General features: G+C 42.4%; 1 protein-coding gene across 5 annotated transcripts in view; it reads left to right on the top strand.

The window, feature by feature from the left end:
• taok3a (TAO kinase 3a) overlaps positions 1–18902 on the top strand; it is a 66371-nt gene that overhangs the window by 39710 nt on the left and 7759 nt on the right. For 4 of the 5 annotated variants that reach the window (XM_070963956.1, XM_070963957.1, XM_070963959.1 and 1 more), the window contains exons 7-15: positions 768–864; positions 1302–1415; positions 2686–2777; positions 2996–3089; positions 5581–5662; positions 9128–9295; positions 10765–10962; positions 12837–12974; positions 18170–18406. In XM_070963956.1, coding sequence (XP_070820057.1) covers positions 768–864; positions 1302–1415; positions 2686–2777; positions 2996–3089; positions 5581–5662; positions 9128–9295; positions 10765–10962; positions 12837–12974; positions 18170–18406 — 1220 coding nt within the window. Of the gene's footprint in view, positions 1–767; positions 865–1301; positions 1416–2685; positions 2778–2995; positions 3090–5580; positions 5663–9127; positions 9296–10764; positions 10963–12836; positions 12975–17409; positions 17585–18169; positions 18407–18902 lie in introns of those variants that run through there. The other variant, XM_070963960.1, reaches the window with a different exon arrangement.

Here is an 18902-nt window from a genome sequence, read left to right as displayed (position 1 = left end):
CTACCTGCATTGATTTCTTAAAACCTCATGTTGTGTTTCCGGTGGTTATTTGGTTATCATGTACACATGCTTCACACATGCTTGATGTGAAAGTGTGTTTAGCATCGGTCACAGCAGCAATATCCACGAAACAGTCCTTGGAGCAAGATGATACAAATATAAAGGCAAATGTAGAATCTATTTGCTCATAACTGAATTTCATGTGGTTATATGGTCTGTCCTGTGATGTTACATTGAGCACTTTGATTCATTTGATTTATATACAGAAAGATTGAAGAGCATTTTCCTTTCCTCCTTCACTGTTTACCCTCTGAGCATTCCTGACCTGAATGAACCTGTGTTATTTTAAGTGCCTATGTGTGTACACATCGCTGATTAGATACGCAGTCACGACAGTTGGACCCAGCCTGTTTTTTTTAGACTTTTGCCTTTATCAGTCATACTTCTGCTGTGACCTTTGCCTTGTCATGTAGTCTTTCTGTCACTGCAATGGTCCACAGAGAGCCATCTTAGGAGCCTGTATCACAACTTTTCATACATGTTATCCATATGGTAGACGCCAAGAGAGGACTTTTTTGTTGCCATATCAGTAGGACAGATTGGTTCAGTTATTTTACTAGATCAGGCATGAACTATACACAGATGCTTTATTTAGAAGCTTTGTTTGTTCTGTAGGTCTTTGTGTAGAACTGTAGTAGTTCATTATTGTATAACTGAAGTTTTTAGAAGGTTCCTACTCATTTCCACGATACTCCTTTCTCCCTAAGTTCATAAGAAACCGCTCCAAGAGATGGAAATTGCTGCCATTACCCACGGTGCCTTGCTAGGACTGGCTTACTTACATTCCCATAATATGATTCACAGGTGAGTCAGTCTGTTTCCTCAATCCAGACATTTCCCAGCAGGAACATGCTATGACTTTAGCAAAAACATGATAAGATGAGGTGAGACGTCCATGTTCTCCCTTTATTGCACTGTTAACTAATTAAGATGTAAAAACCTCAAGTACTTTACTCATCCTTCTTCAATATATATTTTCATTTATTGCAGACAAATATGATAGGCATCCAACCATGGTGCCAGATGAATCATTTTTACTGTGTCATCACATGACATAAAACCCCCCATTAAAATGAATGCATGCCATATATAAATATACCACACCAGTCACCAGTGTTTAAAAATGGAGGAAAAAGCATAATACATAATAGATCCTTGGAACTGATGCATTTTCTCTTGGCTTCTGCACCTACATGTTCTCTTCATAAGCTCACTCTCTTCATCCCCCTCTCCCCATCCAGAGATGTGAAAGCTGGTAACATCCTGCTGACTGAGCTGGGTCAGGTCAAACTGGCTGACTTTGGCTCTGCCTCCATTGCCTCACCTGCCAACTCCTTTGTGGGAACACCTTACTGGTCAGTATACACAAGACAAGACATAGACATATGATGGAGCACAACACAGGACAAGTTGTACTGAGAAGATTGACATGAACTGGAATATTTTTGTTATTTATTTTGATGATTTCTTCTGTGTCTGTTTGCTTTTGCATAGAAATTCCACATTGTTTTGCATGAGTTAGCTCCTTCTTTGCCTTTTTTGTTTGTTGTTGCAGTGTGAGAGTTCTTCATGTTGTTGCCACCTCGCTGTCAATGATTTTTGAAATTTGACTGCTGAAGACAAGCTCTTAGATTATAGGAATTTTTGTTTGGCACACAGACATGTATTAATCTAGAATCCTTCTCAGACATGCTCCACATTAGATAAATGTGATGGCTATTTTGTACGTTGGTCCGAATAAACACCTGGGTCACATCTACATAAAGTCATAACAGCAATTTTAGGTCAGACCTCATAAAAATAATAAATGATGAAGGTCAGGAGAAATTTAATTTTGGAGAGAAGAGGGGTGAACATGCCTCGCTAAAGATGGTCCTCATTGTTGTAGCCTTTTGAGAGAAGTGACAACACATTTCCTCATTCATATCATTAGTTTTCAACCCACCGCTGCTCTCCCTCTGCCAGATATTGTGCTAGCATTGTGGCTCTTTCTGTAATAGTCCTGTCATATCTGAAAAGAAGATATATTTAAACTGTTTGTCTGAATGACAGAAAGACAGCACTTTAACAGCTTGATGAGGCCAGCAATGTTACATATTCCATGTCTGAAAAGGACAACCTTTTCAGACATCAGGGCAGTCTATCTCTTATGTGTTGTTACTGAAGCTGCTGTAATGTCCTCTGTAGTTTGCCTCTTATGTAGAAAGCATCAGGTCTACCTTACCCACCATCACTCACACACACTTCACGCGGCTTTGATGGTGAATGAACATCATCACATAAACAGATAGACCAGTGATGGACTCTCATGATGCCAAAAGCCAGTAGTACACAACTTTGTCTCGCTCGTCATGTCAAATTCTCACAGACACACACACACACACATACACACACACACACACACACACACACACACACACACACACACACACACACACACACACACAGTGTCACACTACATTTACAGAAACACACATATATTCCAAAAACTGAGCTGCCATCACAGCATACCAGAGTCTTTAAAGGCTCTGAGAGGCTTACCAGATTATAACATTTTCATGGATTTTTCCCCCATACTTAATAAACTCTGTGTGAGCATTTGCATGTGCATCGCTCTGTCCCCAGGATGGCCCCAGAAGTGATCCTAGCCATGGACGAGGGTCAGTACGAGGGGAAAGTGGACATCTGGTCCCTGGGGATCACCTGTATTGAACTTGGTGAGCATCCATCAACCTACTGGTCAAAGAAGGCTTTTCTAAGCCCATACAGTCCCAGATTTAAGATGATTAAAACGGAGGACAATAAAAACATTTTATTTGTTCCTGTGTGCTTTTGAGACTTTGAATCTGCCCCATTCAAGGAGAAACTGATTAGTGATAAATAAAATTTTCACTCTTATCCACTCATCTCTGACTCTTATCTTTTCTAATTTCAGCGGAGCGTAAACCCCCCTTGTTCAACATGAATGCCATGAGTGCCTTATATCACATCGCACAGAACGACTCTCCCACGCTACAGTCCAATGAGTGGTGAGTTGAAAACACCTCCCAAATCCTACCTTTCAGTCTTATTTTTCATTTTCTTTTTTAATGCTTTTGATTAAAAAAGCATTGCCTTTGCAGAACGCTGTCCAGTATGTGATCAGTCAAACAAAGGCACCGCAACATCCCAGAAAGTTTTATATCCTCAAACCAAAAAAGTCCAGTGAAACTACTGATACAGTACTTCCAATCAGCTGTGAATATTAAAGCCCAGTCCGATCTGGGCTCAGTCAGAGTAAGACATCCCTGTGTTAATCTGCACGACCTCTGATACCTGCGACAGGCCTTGTACAAGGTCACACTCTTAAGTCTCTTATGTAATTACCTGCGAAACCTCTACCACAGAAATACTGTATAATTACCCACAGCATTCTTGCTGGGCTGTAAGGCATATTATAATGTATATCAACATCAAAACAAAAGCAGTGTGATTATTCTGTTATTCTAGTCGTTAAAACTCACATTTTTTGTGTGTGTTTGCCATACTAACTGGGATGCTTCTTTGTACACAGAGGTAATTCTGCGCTCAGCCTCACAGCTTATGACTGTAGATTCTAATAGATTCTCTGGAGACTGTCCTTCTAGACATCAAAAAACTTTATGCAATTAAATTTAGGCCAGCAGGTTTTAAACAGCCCTTTGCCGTGTCTTTGCAGCAGCATCTCACCCACAGTATAACTCCTTTGTTCTGTTAGAATGAGTTGTGCTACTGGGTATCATCATGAAATGTTATTGATTAAGAAAATATATGTGAAAATATTGATTTCTGCTGATACAGATCACCTCTGTATTTGTTAGGTAAAGAAATAAAACAGGTTTGTTCTGTTCTTAATTTGTTGTGTCAAAAACACATAGCTATAGCATCATGGGTGTTCATTCACTTTATACAGTAAACGACTTTTTGGGCTAGCTACAGCATGAATGCTAACACTTACTATATGCTAGCCACCATAGACTGGCTATTTCATGTTATATATTCTCAACCAACTAAATACTCCATGCACACGTGCAGTGTCCTTCATGTTAGCTCATAGATAATTACTCAATATGCACATAAATATACATTATATACCATACTTGTAACCTCATAATTAATTTAAATGCACATGTTCTCAATATGAGCTTGCATAACGTGGAGATGTGGAGGCAAAGGAGGGACTTAGTAGGAAATGAGGTAAATGTTGGCACAGCAGAAAAGAGGATAAATATTTATCAGCATGTGCAGTATCTATGGAGGAATGACCAATCTAATTTGGCAAAAAAAAAAGATGTAAAAGGGTGCTAGCAGGAAATTAGCAATGCAGCAAATATTTCAACGTTCTCCTGTAGCCACTGCTCACACTCACAGGCAAACCAAAACTCATCAAATATTAACCCTATGTTTGACATTCTCCCTGTAATTTACCTTTGTACACTTCTTCCATGCTATCGCCACAGTGGTATGAAAGTGAAGTGTGCAGCCCTAAGCATGCAGAATCGTGTCTGTGTTTGCCCCTTGTAAGAATCTGCATCTCCTGCACAGCTGAGGCACGAAGCTGAACGTTGCTCTTTACCTGCATCAGACCAGCCTGAAGGCATCAGTGGCCTTCGTGTGTCTTCCACCCAACATTTTTACACCTTAAAAGACAACATGCATTGTGGGCTCTCACAGAAGAGCATGTCATCAGAAACAGGAGGCAGGGGAAGTCTTTTAAGATAAAATTTGTTGCCCATGACTTCGCATGGAGAAGCCCTGTTGTAAAATTAGCGTTGGCTTGTAGCATCATGCTGAGGCGAGGGATTGTGTTGGGCGGCACAGAATTGTGGTATTTTTGGATGAGCTCCAGCAGCCCAAGGCGTAAGCAACATCCCGCCAGATGAGACTAGTAGAGACACGAGCTCCGTAGTGTAACTTCAGTACACAAGCCCACATTGTACATACAATGACATACAAGTGAGCTGATGGACCTTGGCTAACCATAGAGGATGTCAGATATAGATGTTGTGGTGGATATTTGCACTTACTGGCCTTATAATGACCCTAAATGTACATACTGACTATCAAAATCTTAAAATAGCACCACAGTCTGCTTTATCTTAATGACCTATCGCAGCAACCCATAGACACAGTGTTACATGCACTGTGTAATCATGAGCATATTTTTAGATCAGAGTCAGTGGCACGGTGTTCCACAGCTCCAGTGGCCTATATTTTTATTGCTCCACATATTTACATAATCCATATATGGTTGATATATGGGGCTACACTAAGAGATTACATTGGATGGATCTGGTTTAATTCATTAATATGGTAAACACAGCACAACAGAAGAAGAGATTACTCATCACATTAAACATTCATTGACAGTAAGTACAGTAGGTGTGTCTGAAGGCAGCTTATCATTAGATTGTCATTTCTATTTCTGCTTAAGTTACTCTGATTTAAATGTGTTGGAGAAGAGGAATCATTGACCTCCATCTCACTGTCCTCTTTACCCAGGTCTGACCCCTTCCGGAGCTTTGTCGACTACTGCCTACTGAAAATTCCTCAGGACAGACCCTCATCAGGGGAGCTGCTACGAGTGAGTGGGCTTCCTCTGTAATCCCTCCAGCTGTGACCTCACTTCCTGTCTCAGTCAGTCCCTGAGCCATACGGATGAGTCATTCCCACCCACCCATGGCTCTCTAATATGCAAGCCTATACACAGTGTCTGCTTCATGCACAGGAATCAAGCACCCCACTGAGAATGGCTTATTCGTTTTCCTTTTTTTTTCTCTACTGTAACTCCTCCTGTGCTGCGCCTTGTAGCCATGGTCATTATGGGCTCCATAGAACTGTGTGTTTGTGTGTGTGAAACTGTGCTTTCACGTCAGTCCTTTGATTAGGTCCAGCTGGTGTGGGTTTTTAAACAGTTATTAGTGTCAGTGTCAGTAGTGACAATTATTGACCCTTTTTCAAAGTATTTCATGCCTTTATTAATGGTTAGAAAGTAGAGAGATGACAGGAAATAAGGGGAAAGAGAGATGGAAGGACGTGCAACAAAGGTCCCCAGCTGTCCATGGACCAGGACATTAGAGTTCATGGTTTATGCCTATTTTACTTTTTAAACTTTTTTATATATAAGAAAATATCTTATTCTGGCGTCCACCTAGTTGGACCTTTCGAAAGGTTCGAAAACGTGGACCTTGTCATAGTAGTACTTTGCTGTCGCTCTCCAGTGTCATCCATCAAATAAAAGGCAAAGTCCTTCCATTAAATTTAAAAGTGAAATGCAGCTGCAAGGCAGGCCTTTACAATGGCATTTTTAAATCATCCTGCCCAGCAGCACCCCACAAAAATACACTGAACTTACACTGCATTAATCTGTGTATGATCATTGTGTTTTCCTGTAATTGAGGAGTTGATCTTTTTGTTTGTGTAACCAACAGGTAATCCTATTGGTCCGCTAAGAGTTTTATGTTCTCGGTGATCACGCTCAACAGTGTGGGAGCTTGAGCAGGAGTTTTCACACCTGGCTCACCTTAGGGAGGATGAGGAGGAAGATGTGAGGTTAGGTAGCAGTTAAACAAGGGGCTCTGGAATGACGTCTAGATATGATCAAAGTTTAGACTGGAATTCACTACACCCAACACCCCTGACCCAAATCCTGGCCAAAAAAACCATTAAAGAGGGATAAGTACCAAACAGACTTTGGATCAGTGTCGAAGGGGCTGCTTTATAGTAAAGAGCTTGGGGGGTGGGGTGTTAGCTTATGACTAATACCCCACTTTCTCTTCTCAGACACACACACACACACACACACACACACACACACACACACACACACACACACACACACACACATATAATCACTCTTTCTTGTAGAGCGCGCACACACAAACACACACACACACACACACACACACACACACACACACACACACACACACACACACATACATGCAGACACGCAGACAGGCACATGCCCCTCCAAGCTCTTTAAAGGGGAAATCAGGTCACTAATCTGGGGGCCTTGAGCTGTCACTGGCTTCAGGTTAAACACGCTCTCTCTCTGTATACCTCATTGAGAGTAATGGTAATTATATTTATAATGAAATCATAACGTCACAGTGACCTCCTCCCATAAGAAGCCACTGTTTAAGCAAAAATACTCCCTTGAGCACATACTTGAATGGTGTCCATCTTCTCACCTCTCTTCTCTCTTCTCAACTCTTGGCAGAAAGAGAATAAGCACGTTTCTCAAAGTGTTGGACAATTCCTTTTAATACATTAAGCATGTTAGGCATGCTCTCTAGGGATTGTTACTACTGCTGCTGTGATTATAGCAGAAACGAGATGGATCACAAATTGATACCTAACGGAGTAAATCTCTGAGGATGGATTAGTGCTTCTGGCTACCGTTTACATTCAGGGAAGGGACTGAAGCTGCTGTGAAAATGCTGTCGCTCCTTCTTAGCACTAACCTCATAATGAGGAAGAATCCTGGAGATCACTTCTCCCTGCTGGATGGGACAGGGGTGGCCGACCACCCACACTGTGGTGTATGTCCGTCAGAAAACAGGACAAACCACTCATCTATATTTTCAGAGCATGATGTCATTCCCCTGTGAACTGACGAACCCATTACTCCAGCATCTGTCACATGGACAGGAAGGTGTGCAAAGAAAGAGAGCTGGAAATAGACCCACATTTTTTTTCTTTATTTTAATACAGTATGTATATTTTAGTCCTGTACTCTGAGGTTGCATACATTTCAACCATGTTAGCACACAATATTTTATGAATGAGAGTGACTAAGAGGAGGTGTGAATATGTGTGCGTGCAGGAGTGGGTGGAAGCGTATTAGAGAGATGTTTTTGTTTTATTTTTATTCTTAGTTCATTGCTAAAACGTACTTAAAAAAAACATCTTTGCCACCTCATTCTTAGCCGACCCCTACCAGCCTCACCCACCCACTCTGACCTGCTGTTTATGTAACACACAATAAATAGTTACATGAATGCGTAATGTCCCGACCCCACCAAATTACACCTCCATCAAATTACTAAAAGGTCGGATCCCTCCAGTAGAACTGGTCTCAGCTTAGGAGTCTGATCTAAATGGGTTTCACCAGTCAGTTTAGTGTAAAATTGTGTAAGAAAATCTAATTAAATAATCATGTTATTATAAAGACATCCTGATTTAATGTGTAATTTTAATGTTGTACTATTTCAATGTAATTTTAGTTTATTGGCCAAAAAAAATCCAGCTGAAGAGACTTGAAACCTCCCTTATCAGCACATTAGTCACTGATTGTTTTTATTTCTTGATGTAGTGTAATTGAAGCGGTTATAAACTTGGTGCAAAGGCAAATCCAGTTTTGTGTAATTGGAATGAAAAGGATCAAGTGTTTATAGAAATTGATTTCATGGACAATCTTACACAGATCCCATTTGTTCAGTGTACTTGAGGATGTAGAGTGCTGGGACTCCCTGGATGGGCTAAGCAACCTACAGGCGCCCTCTAGTGATAATCACACTTGTGGTGCCCATTGAAATAATACATTGTGTGAAAGAAGGTGGTGTAAGATTTGATGCCCTTTAAACACAGTGTGATCTTTGAGAACAGTAATGTGCTGTGTGAAATCTATAAGGTGCTGCAGTTATGAGATGATAGCTAATCTGATATCATGTGAGTTTCCTACATCATTCCAGTAAACACCACTGTGTTTGTTGGATTAAATGTTTATTCTCTGCTATTCATTTTTAAATTGATAGATTAAATGGATTTTAATTGTAGTGTAGTTTGTAGCAAATATTTTATAAGCAAGAAAACACAAAGACAATTACTAGAACACACAGACATTTATCAGCATTATATGCTGTATATATATATATCAGCATTACCTGAAATCAACAATTTACTATTATATTACTACTATATAAGAAATGTCATTTAAAAAAAATTAACACCAATCATTCCATCTTTAAATAATCTATCCGTCTTTAAATAACTTCTGACCCAACTAACTCACCTTCTTCTTCTCCTCTTTTTCTCCTTTGTCCAGCATGACTTTGTGCGTCGGGAACGCTCGCCACGCATTCTCATTGACCTCATCCAGAGGACCAAGGATGCTGTGCGTGAGCTGGACAATCTGCAGTACCGCAAAATGAAGAAGATCCTCTACCAGGAGAAACACAACGGGCCCATGGGAGAGAGCCAGGAGGAAGAGGAGGTGGGAGGAAGAGGGATGAGGGGGGTTTGATTGTACAGTATCTTGTTGGGAAAAAAAACAGTACAGAGATGAGAGCTTGTCAGGAGTAGCATTTGAAACAGTCAAGTGGAGAACAAGAGGTTAAAAACACGAAACCGTTTGGGCTCCATTTCAATTCTGTTCACAGTTCTCCAACTTTCACCTCAAAGAGATGTGTGACATCATTTTTTTATTTGTTAAAGGGTTTCGTGTAAAACAACATTTAATCATCTTTACTATCACAAGGGAAATGTTTGTATAAAACAGACACATTACAGAAAACAGCACAAGTCCACAGGCTGTGTATGTTCACAGGGAAATGAGAGCCATCTGAGACAACAATTGATAAAGTAAGAGATAATATAGATAACAGCCAGGTAATTAAAAAGCAGCAATCAACAGTCAGGCAGGGACATGTTACATATAGCTATAGCTATAGCTCAATTAATGCTATTTCTTACTTTCAATCTGACAATTATTTTCAAGATTAATTCAAGATCAATCAATTAATCGACTTTTCTTTTCAACTCTTCTGCAGTGTATCATTTTTTGATTGTAATTTAGCACTTGTATTGCACTGCCGTGAGGGAGTTTTACTTTGAGTCGACACGCAGGACTCTTTGAGCTCAGATTCACACCATAAAGGTTGGTGATGATACACTTTAGAGTGATGTGATGTTAATGAAACCCCAAGATGGTACAAAGATGGAGCAACCAGATGCTCTACTTTTATCCAGAGTGGCCCTTTTAACTACTGTTTTGTCATGTCTAATATGGTTGGATGAAACACAGGAATACAGTTGATGGCTGCTCATAGCACAGCCACAGGAGCCTCCCTCCTGCAGCCACAGTAGCCTGACATTGAGATGAAATGTTCCTTAGTTGACCTGGCCTGAGGCAGCATGAACAGGCACGGACAGCCAGCAGCAGCCACAGTAGTGTCATCCTACACCATGTGAAGCAATTCAGAGCAGCCACCAGACCTCACTGCAACAAGACGCCGCTGAAGGCTTTACTGAGAAAACCTTCAGCCCCAAACCTCGTTTTGTGGTTTCAGAGGAAGATGTGGAATCTGGAATCTGAATCTAACATCCTAACATAGCCTCTTACAGTGGACTGTCTGCTGCACCTAAAAGCTGTGCAGGTTGATTCCCAAATATCTATCATGTACACACACTCAAGTGGCCTTCTCATCTGACGACATCTCAGTTTGAGCAATGTGCATTCACAAAGACACACACACATATACACATCTGAAAATTTGAGGTTAAATGGCAAATTAGCATGACTCTGACTCTCATACAATTTGGAGAGACCTGTACATATTGGGGGTGAAGGACACTGGGCTCTGTGTGTGTGTGTATTCACACCTGTTTATAATTTTATGACTCTGAGCGTTATTTGAGGAAGCATGTGTTTATGAATATGGGTGTGTGGATGTTCACTTGCAGGACAGTGAGGCAGCCAGCTGTAAGATGAACAGCCTGGGCAGCAACCACTCAATCCCCAGCACCTCTGTCAGCACGGGCAGCCAGAGCAGCAGCGTGAACAGCATGCAGGAGGTGCTGGACGACAGCTGCTCCGACATGACCATGATGCACCCCCAGGACTACAGCAGCACCCTGGAATCCTCCCCGCACACCAAGAAGGTAAATATCAGGGGTGAGGGTTAGAGAGTGGTGATGAGTATTTAGGGCTGGATGACAGATGAAAGGTCACACCAAACCACCAACCCCAGGTGGAAAGTGGAAAGAAGTGTGAGCAGTTCTTAGTGGTTCCCAAAATCTTTTGTCTGAAGAGATGAGGCCAATCATGTTATGTCATCCAAACAAAAAAGCAGAGATAGGACTTCACAGAATGAATGAACACTTTGGCAGAGTACAGAGTCACCACTCATGGTGATGCTGCAACGTTAAAGTGTTGCTGTTGGTGGAAACTTGTAATTGAGTCTATAGTTCGTGCTGAGGAGTCTGTCTGAGTCCTGTCCAAACTGTGCTGCCACAACAGATCAGCAGAGACAAAGCACTGTGTAATATTCTACAAAATATTGAAGGAACACATCATCAAAGCTCGCACGGCTTCAATAATGAATCCAATGAGCGGTCAACACCCAAAGCGGACTCTTCAGGACACCAAGAAAGGTTAATATCCCTGAGAGCAGCCACAGGCACCTAAGATTGTGGTACGAAAGTTGAGCATCACAGCATCACACCATATCTAGCCTCCTAATTCAATTTCCATTCAGGTTTTTGAGTTGTCCTTTAGCTATAGATACAAACAGATAAACACGTGTGAAAGTAAATTCCCCTGGAGCTAAAACCTGATGACAGACATGGACGACTTTCTGTCATCTCATATGATTTGATCAAATCGCACTCTCACAGTAACAGTTTTCCCAAAATGTATGTTGGTTTGTAAGAATCTTAGTCCAGCTAGCATCAACAAATACCATGTTTGTACAATCGCTTCCTTTCTGAGGTAATAACTGTGCGCTCTGAAAATGAAAGGACGTACCCCCTTTGAAACCATGGAAACCGTCGACACAGTCCTCACTGTTTGGCAGATCACTTCAAGTTCATCACTGACACCGTTCACACTTTGAGAACAAAGGCTGTGCACACATGTCGGCAAGTGGCACACACTTCCCGCCATTTCCCCACTGACTGCTCTGTCATCTCATACACACACACACACACACACACACACACACACACACACACACACACACACACACACACACACACACATTGTCCACACAGGTCAACGCAGTGCCTGACATTCTCATTGAATGTCTCCTATGACTTAAAAATCTGTGAACAGAGGGCTGTCACTGCTCTATCATTCTCTTTCTTCATCTGCTCTTTGTGTTCTGACATGTGCATGAATGAGGATGTCACTTCATGAACAGACAGCTACTGTGTTGTTTCGAGTTCAGGGGCTGAACTGAGAACAAATGAAAGTGACACATTGTTTTCAGATGCTGATGAAGTTCCCTCTTCACACGAATTGACTCTTTGGTCCCCAGGCTCCTGAAAATGTTCAAGCACTTTTCTAATTGGGGGATTGAGTGTTGACATTTCATCGTGTTTTGCAAGGTTACAGTTGACACAGTTTTTGCAGATGCTGATGATTCCTTTTGAAATTTTATGATGCCGTGTGATTTAAATCAATGGGGAGTTTTGTTACTTAAAAAGTCACAGAAAGATGGTGAAGAGTTTAAACACTGGCACAGTTTTTAGTGAGTTCAAATCTGTCAGTCTGTCCTTCAGCACTGCATAGATTTCACTTTCATTTTTAATCCTTTCTCACCTCAGTGCACTTTGTTCTTGTATTATTTTAAAAGAACACAACTCTGTTTCTTAATCAGTGGCTTGTACTCAGTTTACAGTCCTCCATGTTGTGTGTGTGTGTGTGTGTGTGTGTGTGTGTGTGTGTGTGTGTGTGTGTGTGTGTGTGTGTGTGTGTGTGTGTGTGTGTGTGTGTGTGTGTGTGTGTGTGTGTGTGTGTGTGTGTTTTCACACAGGACCATCAATACAACTGGGACGATGGGATCCACAGGGACCACCGGGCAGGGCTGAGGCCGGCCTCCTCCGACAAGAGCAGCCAGGCCCAAAACTACAAGAACCAGGGCCGCTTCGCCACCATTAAATCAGCCTCACTGGTACGTTTAACAAAACTCTTTCCTCTTTTCCACCGTTTTTTCTTTTTAATATCCTAAACCATACGTTTTTTGTGCTTGTGGAACTTTCAGCTTGAAAGATGTGTTGCTTTCACAGCACAAAAATGGAAAAACTATTTGCAGAAGCCAAAGTCGTTCTCAGAGTGTTAAGTCTGCACCATAGCAGCAGACGAGGGTACAGAAGAGCCATTTCCTTGTCTGTGCCGGTTGAACGTTGACTCTAGGTGTGATGTACTGTTATGTCCCCACGCTGAAGAAATGTGATGTGGATCCATGTTCAAATAAGCCAGAGTTTTCAAACACCAGCTTTTATTTCAACTCTGCTATCTGTTTCCACCTATTTGGCATTTTTTCTTTGTCCCTTCAGTCCATCGTTTTGTCTTTACCTCTTCCCGCCTCTTTGTCTCTGCTCTCCGGTTTCGGCCCAGTCTCTGCAGCGGGTCTCTGGTTCTCCGCTGTCTTTTCTCTCATTCACTTTGTGCTTTTGTTTGTCGCCTCTTGTACTACGCTTCGCATTACCACTCCCCTCCCTCCACCCTCTCCTTTATTTCTTTGTCTCCTGCACTTGATAATACATCGTTCTCAGATCTGACTCAGTGTTCTGAGTTAAAGGGGGTGGATTTTTCTCTCTCTCTCTCTCTCTCTCTCTCTCTCTCACCCTCCCTGTCTGTTGTCATGGAAACCAGCTCTAGTAACTAGTAAGTAGTAGTGTGTGTGTGTGTGTGTGTGTGTGTGTGTGTGTGTGTGTGTGTGTGTGTGTGTGTGTGTGTGTGTTTACTCACCCATGACCCACTGGTTTTAATTGTGAGTCCTTCTGCTGTCAGGTCTTAAACAGACATGAGAGGACATGCAACAGCAAAGATAATGTGCGTCTGTGTCCTCATGCTGTCCTTGACCAGAGCATGAACCACTGATAGTCCAGAACTATGTGTGTTGTTTAGTGTTTATTTTTATTTTTATTCATTTATTTTAAATGCTTTTGGTTGACCAGAAGTCTCCTTTTTGGTGACTTTAAACCACAACGACACCCATAGGTGCTGTAAGATTCAGTCCAGTGACGCAGTGTACCTGAAATTTGAGGATTGGAAATAAAAACATGCCGCAGTGAAGATCATCATCAAGCACTGTTTGCTGACCAAGCTAATAGTCATAGGTGCAAATGGCCACAAAGCCAATTAGCATAAACTCACAACTAGCTAGGTCCATGTAGCTTACCATTGCTGCCCAACCCCAATAAAGTTTGCCAGTTCTGCCATCTTCCTTCCCCAAGCTAGCTACACCAAACGTCCTTAATGTTACATAGCAAACCTGGCGCCAGCAGATTTCATTCTCCTGCTGACAGGGTATGGTGGTATCAGCCTACTTATTCCTTGCTTTACACAAGAAGGGTGTTCTGGTGAGATGTTATCAAAGAACATGTGTTACAGGGCAGAGCCTTGACTTTAAGGAAGTTGGTTCTTTTGCAGGTAAGGCATGTAATTGTATCCTGTGTCCACTATGCACATACTCACCAACTCTTCAGATTGCGTAATTCTTCTTGTTAATTGCTTTTCCTGTGTCACTTTACATCATCATCAAATTTTGGACGAAAGTCAAACTAAAGTATCTCAGATGTAAGCAGCTGAGGTGGCACACGCTGTGTCGGCAGCTATGTGCAGCTGAGTCTGTCTTGAAAAGAGGCGGCATTGTGTAAACCACAGTATCTGTGTGGCGTGATAGCGCCGGTCCTGCCTGCCGGCTCTGAAAGAGATGACATCATCTTTTTCTGTCAAGTGCAGACGTCCTCAGATTGGCCTCGACTCGCTTAGACTGGAATCAGCAGGTAGACAAAGAGCGATGGAGAGAGAAGAACGGGGGGTCCAGATGGTGAGCGGTGATGGATCGCCAGATAAAGGAAAAAGGGTGGAAGAGAGAGGACAGGAAAAGAGAGAGAACATGATCAAGAAGAAAGGAAAAATAAATAAAAAACATACAGCCAGACATACATAAGTTGCATCCTCAAAAACACAAGTATGCAAATGCCTGCATGGAGAAATTTATGTTGAATGAAAATGTGTCTTATTTCCACAAGACAAAGGAGGAAAACATGGCGACGCAGGGAAATTTGAAGAGACTAAAGGGTGAATGAAATAAAAGAGCATAGTGGACACTGACGGCACATATCAGGGGGATGAGAAGGACACATCGACAAACAGGTGAGGCAAAAGAGCAGTGGAGATTGAAATCTGGACTGACAAAGAAGGACAGGGGGGACAAGGTGGGGCAGAGGCAAAAAGAAGGCTTTGTCATCCAGAGGTTACATGAAGAGTCTGATCTGATGTGGTGATGGGAAAACACAGAGAGAAAAGGAAAGTGTGAAACTTGATTAAGAGATAATATGGAGAGAGAGCAAAAGCAAGAGAAGGAGAGCAGAATGAGAAATTATCGAGGGAGATGGGAGGAAAGGGAAAAGGATGAGGAAGGAGGGAAACAGCAGACAGAGATGGATGTAAAGCAAGAGGAACACATGTGAGACATCACTAGCATGTGAGAGGGAGGACAGAGGTTATTATAGGTCAGATGAAGTAAGTGACTGGAGGCTGCAAGATACACGACATCATTGTAAAATATTTCACCTCATCCGTCGCTTGAGTCGTCTTCAGCTCTCAGATGCAGGTTGTAACCTGACAACCTGCAAACCTATCAGCACGTTGGCAGCAGAGCAGCAGATTACAGTCAAGTTTTGGATGCATCAAACCACGCACCTGCCCCATCAGTCAGCTAAAGCTTGTGACTTATAGCAATATGCTTCATTGGTACTTCATATGCAGTTATATAGCAGAAATGAATTCTAAGGCTTACTTCATAGGTAAATGTCAGAGGTTGGGTTTCAACTAGATCCACCTTTTGAGTCCCAAAGAGATGACATATGAGAACACAGAGACCCCCATGTTCGTGCACCTACAGGAAAACAGGACAATAAACAAGGGTCTGTTGAGGCTTTTTGCTTCCCCTCTTTAGCAAGATGACTTCACCATATGTTACCATACATCTGTAACAACACTCAAAAGCCGTGTCTTCTCCTTCTGTCTCTTAGCTGACAAAGAGCCAGTTCAGGTTTGAAGCTTGTACTCCTCCTTAATCTAACAGGGAATATCATGAGTGCTCTCATGCTCTTACATTTTCCAATACAGTGTTATATGTATAAATGAAAGAGCTGCTCACTTCTATCATTTTATTTTATTTTGTGCTCCTGATTTTATTATGGCTTGGAGTAATTTCAGTATTGTGCAGAGTGTCTTCCATTTTTTAGCACATTGAATGCCCTCTTTGCAACACTGAAGGGCAACATTATGACCAGCTCTGTTATAGGGATTGTACTCATATCATGGGCAAAATGAGGAACAGAACTAGCTCCACAAGGTGCAGTCACCCAGAGGAACAAATGTGTGTTTAAAACTGGTGATAGTCCCTGATTAGTTATTGAGGAGCAGAGTTAAGGTCAAGTCATGTTCATTGACACCAGACACCTGGTGGACACACAGAGTTCAAACTGTCTAAGTGGACTGTTGCCATTCATTTAATACAAACAAAGATACAAGAAGACACGTTGTGAGTGCTCGCCTTACTTATTTGCTACTATGCATATCAGCCACATCGACCCCCACCAGCACAGCCTTTCTTCTGTTCAACAAATCCCTTCTTTAAAGTACATGTTTTCTTTAAGACAGACCACCTGGAATTGCAAAATAAGCAAAATAGTAAGCTGCTCAGTTCCACTGTTGAGCACAGCAACATTCACCTTTAGCCTGCATGCCCCCACCCCTCCTCTCCCTGAATATGATCTCCTTTCCAGTCCCTGAGCCTTGTGTGAAAGAGGTCGTCACATGACGTGACTTGGCCCTTTGTGGCAGCATGCAGGGTGGCAGCGAGGCAAGTGACTAGGATTTGGAGCTGCTGTTACAGTGGGGTATTGATTCAACACAGATTAAGGGTGGGGGAGTGAGTCAACCTCCACCTATTTCCTACTCTTCCCACCCCCCTCCTGTTATTCCCTCTACATGCCCTTATTTTCCTTCTTATTACTTCCATTTTTTTCTTTTCTCTTCTAACTCTCTCCCAGTCACTCTCCATCTGCTGTTTCTCCTTTGCAACCACCCCCCACCCCCTCCCCTCATCTCTGCCTGCTCCTCTCTATCCCAACACCCCCCCAACTTCTCTCACTCTTTCTCAATGAGGTATTCATGTGACCCACCTGCTGTCCGCCGCTTAGCGTTAGCCCGACTAAAGAGCCGCTCTGTGCTCTTTTTGGCCCGTGTGGTTGGCCTGCCTCATTCACAGTTCACACGCCTGCCTTGGCCACTGCGTGCCCAGGGCGCGAACCAAGCAGGGGTGGGCCGGGGGGGGGTCCTTGTCCAGTAAGGGTGGGGTCTCAGGGTGGCATCAGAGCTCAGACAGGGTTCTGTTGGGCATAGGATGCTGCACAAGGTTCCTGGATGCTGGTGCACTTGGCTAAAGTCGCCATCATGTTTGGCCTGAGGAGTTCAGGTGGAAGTTACGAGAAGATGCGGAGCGAGTACTACCTAGATGTGGAGAACCCTTTCTGTCCTCAGGTTGGTGTGTCAGGTGCAGGTTTTGCAAAAAAAAAAAAAGAAAGATAAAATGGGTGACATTGCTGTTAAGATATGTCAGTACATCTTTAATTTAATTGTGTAGCAGTTTAACATTGTTTTTATTTTTATTTTTTCTTGTTTGATTGGGCTTAAACACATTTTAGATCCTTTGCAGTTGCCTGATCTGTGCAGTGACCGTGTATGTGCGATGGTCAGATGAAAGAGCTTTTGTTGGGTTCTAGTGGTTACTTCATCTCAAAGGATTTCACAGTATTTCTTCTTTAAGGTCTTAATTTTCCATCACCTCTTTCTACCCTCTGTAAGACTTCCATGTGTTGCTGCAGCAGCTGAACTGTAATGCTTTACAGTATTGGATGAATTCTGTTGCAGTTCTGGAAAATATACCCCAAATAAATAAATACTGCACATTTACACATTTATGTTCAGGTGACATGTAAAGAGTTGCTGTTCGGATGCACTCCATGTGTTAATACACTTTAATCTGTTTGATAATTTGGTTTTCAGACTGATCACAAAAATCAGATATCACAGAGCTCAGATCTCAAAATTTCACTTTCTCCACAGGTGACCAAGCAGATCCACGAGCATGAGCAGGAGAGCGAGCTGCGGGAGCAGATGTCTGGTTACAAGCGCATGCGGCGACAGCACCAGAAGCAGCTGATCGCCCTGGAGAACAAGCTGAAGGCCGAGATGGACGAGCACCGGCTCAAGCTGCAGAAGGAGGTGGAGACACAGGCCAATAATGCCTACATCGAGCTGGAGAAGCTGGCTAAACGCCACGCCGTGCACACTGAGAAGGAGGTGGGATATGAGTGGATGCATAAGTACAGTTACCCCTAAGTTATTTCACAGATGATCACAGTGACCTTCATGTACCATGCAACAGGTGGCTGGGGGATAAGGTCTGTTTTGGAAAAACAGGAGGCCATCATGTTGAAGTTTAAGTGATTCTATAGCTGTTTGAGGAAAAAGTCTGTTGAAAAGTTTAATTCTGTTGAAAAATCATATTGTTCTGAACCCTTTAAACTCCAACCTCAGTCTTACACTGAATGCTAAGGAAAGTTTTGTTAAGACTTTACACACTGCTGCCACCCAATGATACATAAGATGAAACACAACGACAGAAGTGGGTCACAGAATGTCAGGCTGTGAAAAACAAGCTGCATATCTCTGTGATTAGCACGCAGCATGCCGGACCAGACAGCGAGATAGTATATCTATTCATATACAGTAGACCAGCATGCACCCTTAAACAGCCGCATAAACACACAAGTGACATGTCACTCAGCTAAATCAG

Source organism: Chaetodon trifascialis, chromosome 6, assembly GCF_039877785.1.
Source record: "Chaetodon trifascialis isolate fChaTrf1 chromosome 6, fChaTrf1.hap1, whole genome shotgun sequence".
NCBI classification, from domain to species: Eukaryota; Metazoa; Chordata; class Actinopteri; order Chaetodontiformes; family Chaetodontidae; genus Chaetodon; species Chaetodon trifascialis.
The sequence above is the reverse complement of the archived record's forward strand: the minus strand, read 5'-3'. Positions and strand labels throughout refer to the sequence as shown.